The sequence below is a fragment of the Bradysia coprophila genome, assembly GCF_014529535.1.
Source record: "Bradysia coprophila strain Holo2 chromosome X unlocalized genomic scaffold, BU_Bcop_v1 contig_173, whole genome shotgun sequence".
Classification (NCBI taxonomy): Eukaryota; Metazoa; Arthropoda; class Insecta; order Diptera; family Sciaridae; genus Bradysia; species Bradysia coprophila.
The window spans coordinates 3121014-3133818 of NW_023503302.1; the positions used below are offsets into that span (position 1 = coordinate 3121014).

A 12805-nucleotide genomic window follows, 5' to 3' on the forward strand; every position below is an offset into this window, starting at 1 on the left:
GGGAATAAACCAATCCAGTAACATCATGAAACTCAAATAACTACTACTGAAACTTATACCTATTTTACTTGTCGAGCAAACTAATCAGCGTTGATACGTTGTTACAAAAGCAACGAAAAAAAAAACTTACCTGCGATGCTTGATGTTCATTGTATCTATATTATGTAACATTTTCGATGAACTCCACAACTTTGAGAAATATATTCGTTTAAAAAATACAAAGTTTGATTCGGATTCCATCACAGAAAGGTTTATCTTGAACCCGATAACCCAACCGATGATTGTTTCAGAATTCTATGGAATTATATGGTAGAGTGGGAGCTAAAAGAATAAACGGCGGAAAAAGACTGGCCGACGAAATACTGCCAGCACGGCGGGCTGATGTTGGAAATTTTCGTGGGTGAAAAGTATTTTCTTAATGGTTGTACGATCTAGATTGGCTTTTCGTTTTGAAACCACTATTCCAGTGGCTCTTCCACTCTTATAATTGAACAGTTATTTGTTTGCTTATCTTCTACTATTGGAGAATGGCCTATGACTCCTAACTTTACCCATTGAACAGCGTCAATAATTTGTTATCGAATTTTCTTACTATGAAAATGACTTCAATGAACACACATTTCGTGAGTGTAAAAAATACACAGCCTAACAAGATTGAAGAGAAAAAGATCTTAAATAACGGGCGCGTTAGAACATAACATATAAGAAATCACTTGTTTTTGTTACTTTTCTGTCACAACATATATGCTATCGGATTGAGCTTATTTATTCAGCTCACGTAAGCCAAAACATTTTTGTTCAATCGAGTGATTCACTCTCAGAAAACATTCAATAGTTAGTATTTGATTTATTATGTCTATCGCAAGCAAAACTGCAACAAATCAGTCTCGATGCATAAACAACACAAAATAATTATCGGTTTTATCGGTTGTGTTAGACGCTCATGCTCAAAATGCTGTTTTCCCTATGTTATATTCTATGTTCGCCGCAGCCAATATTTCTGAGACTAGCTTTTTGTCTGTAAACATTTTAAACAACATGAATATACGTTGAAGGAGGTAATGTATCGAAAGCGAAAGGTTTGTATAGCTCGTAGGAATAACTCCTGTCTATTCGTCTAGTCAGTTTCCGAAAAATAATTTCCAAATTATTGAATATTTAACTGATGGTTTAGAATATATTCGCTTGAGAATGTTAATAAAGCCTACGTTGCGTTGCAGGTGATAAATAGTTTCAGCAATTTTCGAATTCTGTAGACACAGGGTTAAACTAACAAATCTACGTTTTTATGTGAGACTCGTGCAAAACTCAGACGAGCTGAGATTTAAGATTTGTGGTTTCTACGAAAAAAAACATTCAATATAACGATCAAATGCATTTCAAGATATGAGAAACCCAAAACACTATCACTCATTAAAATCGGTCTACAAGACCCGATACTGCATTTTCTAAATTACTATTTTCCATACAGCCTGTAAATATTTTTCATATGCAGAATGAGCACCAGCTGAATATCACCAGCTGGATCTACTAACAGACACTTATTGTATGATAAACAATCAAAACACATTCTTAACAATGTGTTTACTTCATTCATACGTGTTATGTGCGCGTAGATGACGTTAACGTAGAAATGCACTGTGTGTAGGTTGTCTTTGAATTGTATACAATACAAAGTGTTTTTGTTTTTACACCAGCTGGTGATATTCAGCTGGTGCTCATTCTGCATATGAAAAATATTTACAGGCTGTAATACAGAAAAAAAAAACTGGCATGAACTATGGCGGTTCCTAGATATTGGGATTCTAGATAATTTTTCTAGCACATCTCAACTTCCATCAGGTTTTTTGATGAATTCGTTTTGTTTTCGGCACAAGCCTCCAGCTCCCATTGTTGTTTGTGAATTTTGGTTCTAGAATTGATGTCTCAAGCCTTTTTTTTACTAATTTGGATTGATTTCGACGTAAGCAACCTGCTCCCATGCATGGTTCCTAGATTTTCGGATTCTAGGTCGTTTCCCTAGCACTTCTCAACATCTATCAGTTTTTATGATTTCGACAAAAGTCTCTTGCTTCCATTGTCGTGCCTAGATTTTAGTTGATGTCTCCAGCACCTTGTCTCCATCGGTTTTTTTATGAGTTCGAATGGTTTTGGGCATTAAAACGAAACTCTTAAAGATAAAGGCATACCGAAACCCATGTGTTACAGTGAGTAAATCTGTAAAATGTTTGATTTCAGTATATTTAGCTAATCCTTCTGTCACATCTTTTGACAGCTTATAACGTTTTAGTACGTTTTCTCTCCCAGTAGCAAAAACCCAATCCCAGCAAAAAAAGAAAATATATCGAATGCCGTAAATGCATTTAAAAACGAACATTCGGTGAAATAACTTTTTTATCACACCAAATGTTTATCATTTTATACAAATATGTTCATACATCGGTGAAAAAAAACCTAATTTTGTCATGCAAAAATATAGATAAAAATTGACAAAATTGCCGACCACAAAAATATGTCGTCGATTCTGATGCATTTTTTATGCATAGCAAAAGAAGACAGGATCAAGCAACGTAATATTTTGTCTCACATAAAAGTTCAACTTTCTTGTAAGACAAATATTACGTTGCTTGTTCCTGTCTTCTTTTTGCTATGCAAAAAAAATGCATATAAATCGACAACATATTTTTGAGGTTGATAAATTTGTCAATTTTACTTTTGTATTCGAGATCTCAAAATTGTTTCTTCCCCCGAAGTAATCCATGAATCGTCTGTATTCAATTCTTTTTGCATTTAGAAAAAGTTGCATTGAATGCAAACAGAATTGAATACAGACGATTCATGGATTACTTCGGGGGAAGAAACCATTTTGAGATCTCGAAAACAAAAGTAAAATTGTCAAATTTATCAACCTCAAAAATATGTTGTCGATTTATATGCATTTTTTATGCATAGCAAAAGAAGACAGGAACAAGCAACGTAATATTTGTCTTACAAGAAAGTTGAACTTTTATGTGAGACAAAATATTACGTTAAATCCTGTCTTCTTTTGCTATGCATAAAAAATGCATCAGAATCGACGACATATTTTTGTGGTCGGCAATTTTGTCAATTTTTATCTATATTTTTGCATGACAAAATTAGGTTTTTTTTTCACCGATGTTATTATAAAGATAAACATATTTGTATAAAATGATAAACATTTGGTGTGATAAAAAAGTATTTCACCGAATGTTCGTTTTTAAATGCATTTGCGGCATTCGATGTAGTTTCTTTTTTTGCTGGGATAGGGTTTTTGCTGCTGGGAGAGAAAACGTACTAAAACGTAAAAAGCTGTCAAAAGATTTGACAGAAGGATTAGCTAAATATACTGAAATCAAACATTTTAGAGATTTACTCACTGTATAACTTCCATTCTAAAAAATAACTTGACACCATCCGAATTGCAGATCATTCAGATCAACAGAATAAAATGATTTTTTTTTTACGGTGCAATTAAGAATCAAAACTAAACAAACATCCTTCAATTTCAACGTCTATGTAACCGTTAAAAAACCTCTAAGTTGTTCAATTAAAGCAAAAACTTCTATGAAAGTTATAATAGACTAACGAGCGAAATCCATAAGAAATAAACTTTTCCAAATGTAAGTTGCATATTATAACAAGAGCTGAGCAACGTATTATCTGAACAATTTATTTGGTGTATTAATAGTGGAAAAATATGGAATATTCAATTTTATTACGTATATAAATGTTCCTATTAAATCATGACTTAAAGTTCAATGAGTTTCCTAATCTTTTGACAGTGTAATGGAGGAGAAGTTATTTTAATGCTCTCGCTGTACTTCTATTACTATATTGCAGCTTTTCCTAATTCACACGAAAATTAGGACACCTGAAAAATTCATTTGCTAGTAAATTCAAGCGTTGCACATTCATGTTGATAGCAACGAACGAAAAGTTTGAACGAAAATATCACTCGATGTGTAGGTTAAACAATTTCAAAATACACTTGTAACATGCATTTTGTCGAGATCTGCGATGAGTTCCATTGAACTCTGGTGCGAATTGAATTAAGATAAAGTTTTTTTTTGTTGCTGTGTAATCAGAGCCCCAGACATTGGTTCAACATGGAGACGGTATAAGACATGTATTAATAATGTGCACAATAATTAGATCAACAAAATGTAATTGCATGTGTTCGATAAGTGAAAACCGAACCACAATTGAGAGAATAAGAAATTTGTGATAATTTCGCCGTTTGCATTTTCGCTCTTTAATGATGACCCCATTGACCAGGATTCTGTATCTATATGTGCGGTGTATCAGCGTGATTGCACAATAATTTATTTTAATTGGAATTTTTACATTTTTATTACGTAAAAAGGAATTAATTTATTTCTAAAAATATTTTTTTCATGTCATTAAATTATGCAAACAGCCTGACGATATAACATCATCGTTGTGAAATGATAGTGTACTCTCTTCAACCACTAAACAATTTATTGTCATTGTCGATTTGTGGATTTTCTTCTAGGATTCACTGCAGACACAACAAAGGCTTAGGTGCAGGGTGTAATCCTAACCCCTTTTATTGTAATTTAAGGTCTACGAAGTTAGCGAGATGGTCAGTAGACAGAATTGTAGACAGACAGTAGACAGAATTGTACTATGTGTATGTACTTACAGAACGACAACTTTTTGAACTTTCGAATTGTACAGAAAATAAAAACGATGTTGAATGACCCAATGTAATAATACTTCTATCCTTACATCGTATCGTATTTGAGGATAGGATATGAAGGAGATTTGTAAACGGTTAACGGGTTTCCTTTCTGTATAAAACGGAATTTAACACAGTTCGTTTCCATTAAAATCTATCGAAATCAATTGACTTCATATGCTTAAGCTTATACTTCAAATTTCTGAAAAAAGTGCACACACATTTTATGGAATAAAATGTAACGGCAAAGCACCTAGCATAGCAATAGAATAGTTTGTGTGTCAAAATTCTACTCTATTCCAGTACGAAGTGACTCTTCGCACTCTTCGCAACTTGATGCTTCCTTGTATAAACGGGCCGTAGTACAAATAGCATCATTAATAGAGCGAATCACAGCACAATCAAATGGTACTAACGGTATTAATTAAAGTAGTACTTGACACACCAAATTACTATGCTAGGTGTTTCGGTAAAACACAAATGATGTGGTCAGTAACAAGCCGCAAAACCGAGAGCACTGTTATCACAATCGCATAATTTTTAGGATTAATATGCATCGAAAAGTTAAGGGATGGCATCGTATTTCAATGGTATATCTAGTTCGAAATTGTCGGCATCGATTACATTTTAATTCAATTAAAAGTTTTACCATTCATTGTTGAATCCATACATATCGAATAATTTTGTGAAATTCAAGTGTCTCTAATCGATAAGATTAGAATTGAAGTGGTGTAGCCATCATAAATTTATTCTATAGGGTGATCGATGCGAATTTTCCGTTTAATTGAAACGATTGATTCTTAAGTGTTTGAGAATTCTTGTGAAATGGTAGGGTGGAGCGAAATATTACAGTTCCGAGTCAGATGGTAAATTCAACCTTTGCTATCTTTCATCAAGATTGTGATATAATTCAGCTTAACGAAGACGTAACATAAGCAATAAATTTTAGTTAGATTCAAATTTACATGGTTCGGTGACGAAAATGCAAAGTCGTGGAAGTATCTGGAGCGGTTGATTTGATTCGTACATACCAGAGCAGATACGTGAATTATTAATTACAGCTGTTCCGCCTATTTTAAGCGAATTAAATTTGCTTGCTTTTGATGATTCAGCTAGCCAATTAATTTTAAACGATATTTTTAAAGATTTACGAGCAAATAAAACATAGGAATTTTCGGGAATTCAATTCCCTTAAACTTGGCCCTACTTTATATTTGCTCATATGAAATATGCATGTAAGGCACAGTACCTACGTTGGTCCAAATTTTTATTTTGACGAGCAAGAATACCGACATCTACTTCGGGTCAGGCTATAACGTCAAAATAAAAATTTGGACCCACGGACGTAATCTACTATTATACGTCTTGCACAAATATAAATGACGCGAGAGTGGGAATACGTAATCTACTTTTAAACCGAACCGATATCGAATCTTCAAAGTAATTTCAACAAATCGATGCAAAAGACCTACTTTACACTTCAAAATAAATTTCATGCCGTTGATAGCACGTGTTTTAATGGTCAGTGTGTCATGTCATAAAATTGTAGGTGTCTGTTTAACGTAGGTATACAAAAATGGATGGAGCAGCTCATATTAAAACCCCAAAGCGATTCTTTTAATTAAACCATAAACGATTTCAGTTCTTAATTTTGTATTTCAATCAGGATTACACTGACGTTATATGTTAGACGATTTAAGATTGAAGAAAAAATCCCATCGATCTTAAATTTTTGAAACAAAATTCTACTCTAAACTGTTAAAATCGCTACATAACCACTTTACCAGTTCCTCCATTGAATTAAAAGTAAAATACACCTGAAAACGTCAATCGATATTATTGTCGAGTTTACAATTTGAATTTGAGGCTGTCATAGACTAACCTTTCTTAGAATTAACGGTTCAAAGATCAAGATATGATAGAAAAATCAAACAAAAAGTTGGTTAAAGGAGCGGAAAAATTTAAGAAAACCTTTTCCCCATTTCCAAGAATTTCTGCTTAAGGTGATAAGAACAAAAAAGAAAATCGTTCCAGCAAAGCTTTAGCAGTTCTTAAATTTTTAACCTGAAAATTGTTCCTTGTTGGTTTTAACATGGGCTGAATTTGATAAAGCTGTTAGAAAATTCAAAAATTTGTTTCCGAAAATCGGACAATGAAAATCTTTGTGCTATAAGCACTTTGGGAATTGATTTCTAAATACTCTCTCATGTGGAAGAGCAAGCAACAGAACAATCAGGTATCTTCTACACTAAAAGCATGCGAGATTTTTGGGAGCAGAAAGAAGAGACATAAAAACGCGGAGGTGTGAGAGTGTTACACATATTGTTCGATTCGATTTAAAAATTAAAGATTTTGATGTTTCAATATCACCTGTTATCGGCAATAGCGATAAGTAAAAACAACAAATGAGCTGTGGGTAAAGTATGCTGGTACACGGAAAGAACTGGCGTTATAGATTTGTGTGGAGAAAATCAATTACGATTTAATGAAAAATCGATCTATAACGATGTATTTAATTTCGTAATTTATTAATGGATGTGTTATTGATTTTTGGGGAAAATCAATAACGCGTAATAGTTTCGTTATAGATTTCTATAACGCGTTATAGATTTTTTATAGATATCTATAACGATCGTAATGAAAAAACGATCTATAACGCGTAATGACTACATTTATAGATTTCATAATGTTACGTCGTAATCGATTACGTAATATTAAAGTGTAATTGATTTTATTTATAATTTATTAAAACGCAATCATTTTTATTACATGCGTAATCGATTACGTAATATATTACAATGTAATAGTTGTGAATAATATAATTTTATTATAATTGATATTTTAAAAATATTTCATTATTTCGTTATAGATTTTTTGTTAATTATAGTAGATTTGAATTGTGCTGCCATGTAAGTGATTAGTAATGAGAGAAATTTAATATTAATATTGTTACATTTTATTATATAATTACAATTTAATACTTAACGTAATTGGTCACCCATCTAAGTACTGACTTTGACACTTGATGCTTAACTTCACAATCGGACCGCCAACGACTCTACGCATGTTGCTATTGAGGATATATATTTATTGTTCTTATTTCGAACCGTTGTTACAATCAATTCGTATTTGAATTCGTTATAGATTTCGTAATAATGGTAAAAATATATTTTTTTATTGGCAAATGTACTCGTTTCAATTGCGCTATCGACGTACTTTAGTTTTATTTATTATTTCGAAGGTATCTTGACTAAAAAAAAAAAAATTTTGATAACAAAAAAAATGTGAGTGAGCAGGTTTCGTCGGGAATCGATTACATCGTAATGAAAATAATAATTACGTTGTTATGGGGTTTCTGGAAAATTGATCTTTATGTGGAAAATCGATCGTTTCAATGACGGTATCGACGTTGCTTAGTTTTATTTGTTATTTGGAAGGAATTTTGATTTAAAAAAAATGTCAGTGAGCAGGTTTCGTCGGGAATCCATTACATCGTAATGAAAATAATAATTACGTTGTTATGGGGTTTCTGGAAAATTGATCTTTATGTTGCCTTGAATACTGAAACCAGTGAAGTGTTACTGAACATTGACTCCATCACATACTTTCCAATGAACTTACATTATTTAGGGACTAAGAAATATTGTAGGCCGAAGTGTATTTAGGGTCAGCCTGTTAGGGTCACGTATATCTAAGAATAAAATATATGTACCTAGCTTTTAGTTGGTGAACCACAAAATTTTTTGTAATTGTAGTCACTTGTTGTTTGAAAAAAAAATGTGAAAAATAAAAATCAAATTCAATGGTTTATTTTTCAGTTTATTTAACAATAAACCAGTCACCACAAGTTCTAATGATAATTATAACCGCATGCAGTAACTCAGTATTTTAGTCTGAAATTGATCGTCTTTGAAAGTAGCAAATAAAGTAGATTCAAACAAATCGTAATTATTAATAATTACGAAATCTGTAACGAATAATATATTTTATTACTCAAGCAAATCGTAATTCGTAATCATTACATAATTAGTCAAGTATTACTCGTTATAGATTTCGTATTTTTCGTAATTATTACGTAATTTTGCCTATTAAAAATCTATTACGACCATTACGATGATTACGATTCGATTAATAGATTAAATTACCATTAACTCGTTATAGATTTTTAATTTTCGACTATTACGCAATCTATAACGCCAATCTATAACGCCAGTTTTTTCCGTGTACAGCGTATGTTAAGTCACATGAGGTAATAGATTTTTTTATTTCATTTTGTACTTAGTCAAATTGAGTAATATATGTAATGACTGACTATCGTGGTCGTCTGGGTAAGGATAACATCCATTTCACATTGAGAATTAAACTGTACCTCATAGCCAAAATAGCAAAGTGCGAGCACAAAATAATTCATTGTAAACGTGTCACCGCTGGTTTCAGAAAAGTTTGCAATGAGATATGTGAATAAGATAGAGTTTCTCACAACAGAAAAAACTTTTATTGACCGACCTTAATGGATACGACAACATTACAAACATACAGCACTAGAACGAGCGTTACCAAATTGAAAGTATGTTTATTTTACGTCTATGAATTGCAGATTCTTGCAAAGGAAAAACTCATTTAATTGTACTTCCAACCACTAATAATGGCGGATAAAATTCCTTATCTCAATGATGATTGATTGGATTTTCTTTCGATCAAAGAATGTTGCTTGTGCAAAGTCTGGCTCATGGTTATGAGCGAAAGAAAATGTCATGCTAAAGTCGGTTGTCTGCACGGAACAGCCAGACCAAATTCAAACAATCCCAATTTTTGTTTTTCTTGCATTATTTTCGTCTTGCGGAGATAATAAATTTTAGAATATTACCAGGTCACCTTTGTTCAACCTAACGTGTAATCTCGTAAAATGTATGGTAGGTACTTTTAATGCATTTGTTAGACAATCTAAGTACGATACGAGGTTAAGGGGCAAATAATAAAATGGAATTTTTATAAGGTGAATTCGTTTTATCAGTCCCGTCGTGTTTTTTTTTATTTCTATTCTAACTTCAAATCATTTGCATAAACGAAATAACAACAACAATGAGATATCGACCGGTGCATGTTTAGTATATGTTCGGGTTATCAAACGCAGTGCAAGAATGATGATTGGTTTTTGTTTTGCGTTTACTAATCTAACGAGTGTGGTATAAAAGGCACCAGCAATGCTGAGAAAGGTATCAGTCATCAACATGAGATCGATCACAGTTTTAGTTTTCGCCTGTGCTTGTGCACTCGCAAGTGGTTTTTATATGACAAAAGATGTGAAATACGCCGATTCGACGTTTTTGGTAAAACAAAAGGCCATCCTTGAGGTTCTTCAACACGTTCACCAGAATGATGTCTTTGTCAAACTGTACGACGAAGCTAAGCAATTCAAATTGGTTGACTATAGGGCTCACTATACCAAACCAGAAGTTGTCGACGAGTTCTGGCGCTTCTACGAACATGGTATGTTGGGACTAAACGAAGTGTTCTCCGTCATGGACTACGAACACCAAGAGGAAGTCATTGCATTGTTCCATGTGTTCTACTATGCCAACGACTGGGAAACATTCTACAAGACAATGGTCTGGGCTCGCTTCCACGTCAACGAAGGCATGTTCATCTATGCTTTGACTGTTGCTGTTTTACATCGCACCGACATGGTTGGCATTGTTTTGCCAGCTCCATATGAAATCTACCCATACTACTTCTTCAACAGTGAAGTGATTCAACGCGCTCAAAACTACAAGATGCAAGGCTTCTATGGCATTAAGAAGGTTGAAGACGTATACACTGTCATCATTCCATCGAACTACACCGGATACTATGTTCACACAAATCCCGAACAAAAATTGTCTTACTTCACCGAAGATATTGGTCTAAACTCCTACTACTACTACTTCCATGCTGACTATCCATTCTGGATGGGAGGTGATGAATACAATTTGCACAAGGATCGTCGTGGTGAATACTACTTCTTCCAATACCAACAATTCTTGGCTCGTTACTACTTGGAACGTTTGTCCAACGATAGTAAGTTATTCAGCTTTCCGTCGCAGGTTCCTTCCTTTATTAATACTTTCTTTTCAATCAAATTTCAGTCGGCGAAATTCCAGAATTCAGCTGGTACGAACCAATCAAGACCGGATACTATCCAGCCCTTCGTTATTACAACGGAGACTTCTTCCCATCAAGAGACAACCACTACACTGTTTATGAGGAGCACAACTACTATGACGTAGATCAAGTTGAAGATTATGAACGTCACATCCGTGATGCCATCGAATATGGATTCATTACATTGCCAGGAGGCAAATACTTGGATCTGACCAAACCCGAATCCGTTGAATGGTTAGGAAACTTCGTTCAAGGCAATCCAGACAGTAAATTCGTCCGTCTACATGGTTACTTGGAACTCGCTAAGAGATTGCTCGGTGGTTCAATCGACCGCGTCGACCAACACAAAGTTATTCCAAGCACCTTGGAACACTTTGAAACAGCCATGCGTGATCCGGTATTCTACCAATTGTACAAGAATTTGGTCAAATACTACTTCCACTGGCAGAAACATTTGCCACATTACACATTCGATGAGCTCAACTTCAAGGGTGTCAAGATTGAATCGGTTGAAATCGAGAAGCTTGTCACATTCTTCGACAAGTTCGACTCAGATATCACCAATGTTGTCGATGTTGAAATGTTCGATAACAAGCCATTGACTACTCTCCAGCAATTCGGACGTATTGCTCACTACGATGGATATGACTTCGTCATCAAAACTCGTCAACCCCGTCTTAACCATTTACCATTCACATTCAAATTGCACGTTGGATCCGAGATTGCCCAAAAGGCAATCGTTAAAGTGTTCATTGGACCCAAGTACGACGAATACGGACACGTTTTCACCTACGAAGAAAACCGTGAAAACTTCTACGAATTGGATCACTTCCTCGTTGACTTGGTGGCTGGAAAGAACGACATCGTACGTAAATCTGAAGACTTCTCATGGTTCGTCCGTGATCGCACCACATACTTTGAATTATACAAACAAGTCATGTTGGCCGTTAAAGGTGAAGTTAAATTCCCATTGGATATGACTGAAGCTCATTGCGGATTCCCAATGCGCTTGATGTTGCCTAAGGGTAAACGTGGAGGTATGTCATTGCTGATCAATCCGTTGAAGAATAATTTGATCTCTTACCACTCTTCCCATGTTTGTCATTTCAGGTATGATGTTCCAATTCTTCTTCTTTGTCGCTCCATACGTTGCACCAAAAACTGAGCAATTCTTCGGATTCGACAAGACAGTCTCGTGTGGTGTTGGCAGTGGTGGTCGTTACATCGACAATCTGCCATTCGGCTATCCATTCGACAGACCTATTGATGAGAAATACTGGATGACACCAAACATGTACTACTATGACGTGAACATTTTCCACAAGAAGGAAATGGATATCAACACTGCCCACTAAATAGTTTGTATAAAACGATGCTTGTGACTTTGTAATTTTAATTTCTTTTTTTATTTTTATTATTATTTAAGTATTAAGGAAGCAATGCTAAAGAAAATGTAAAAAAAAATCAAGAATTGTGACAAACGAGAAATAACAACTAATTTATATGAAGCGAGAAGTTCGGTTTGTTTTTTTCAACTTTTCTTCATCCTTCGCTCGCTTTGTCTGACTTAATTTGACAAGGGTTGGCAGGGCGAATCTATTTAGTGCCCGACACAGGGTGTTTTGTGTTTATTGTTTGCATCCAACAGGGATAGGGACCAGCGATGAAACGATTGCGTATGCCAAGAGATTTCTTAGACTAGATTAGAATAGATTAGAGAAGAAAATATCTTAAGATCCAATAGTCCATTGTTGGTTGCTGTGCATGGTCTTTCCATACCAAAAGAGCTGATCGTGCAGTGACCGCAACATTAAGGCTACACATCGATGCTTTTGGATGAGAATAAACATCAATGGTGTATGAAAACTGCGGAAAAGACCAGTAGGTTCCGAAACGAAACGAAAAAGCGAGGGGCAGCTATTTGTGAATTTCTATGAAAAACTA

General features: G+C 34.3%; 1 protein-coding gene across 1 annotated transcript; it reads left to right on the forward strand.

Moving 5' to 3' along the window:
* Positions 1-9930: 9930 nt before the first annotated feature.
* LOC119068182 (larval serum protein 2-like) lies at positions 9931-12373 on the forward strand. The gene is made up of 3 exons (XM_037171677.1): positions 9931-10777; positions 10846-11898; positions 11972-12373. The coding sequence occupies exons 1-3, from the start codon at positions 9952-9954 to the stop codon at positions 12214-12216; spliced, it is 2124 nt and encodes a 707-aa protein (XP_037027572.1). The 5' UTR covers positions 9931-9951; the 3' UTR covers positions 12217-12373.
* The last annotated feature ends 432 nt before the right edge of the window (positions 12374-12805 follow it).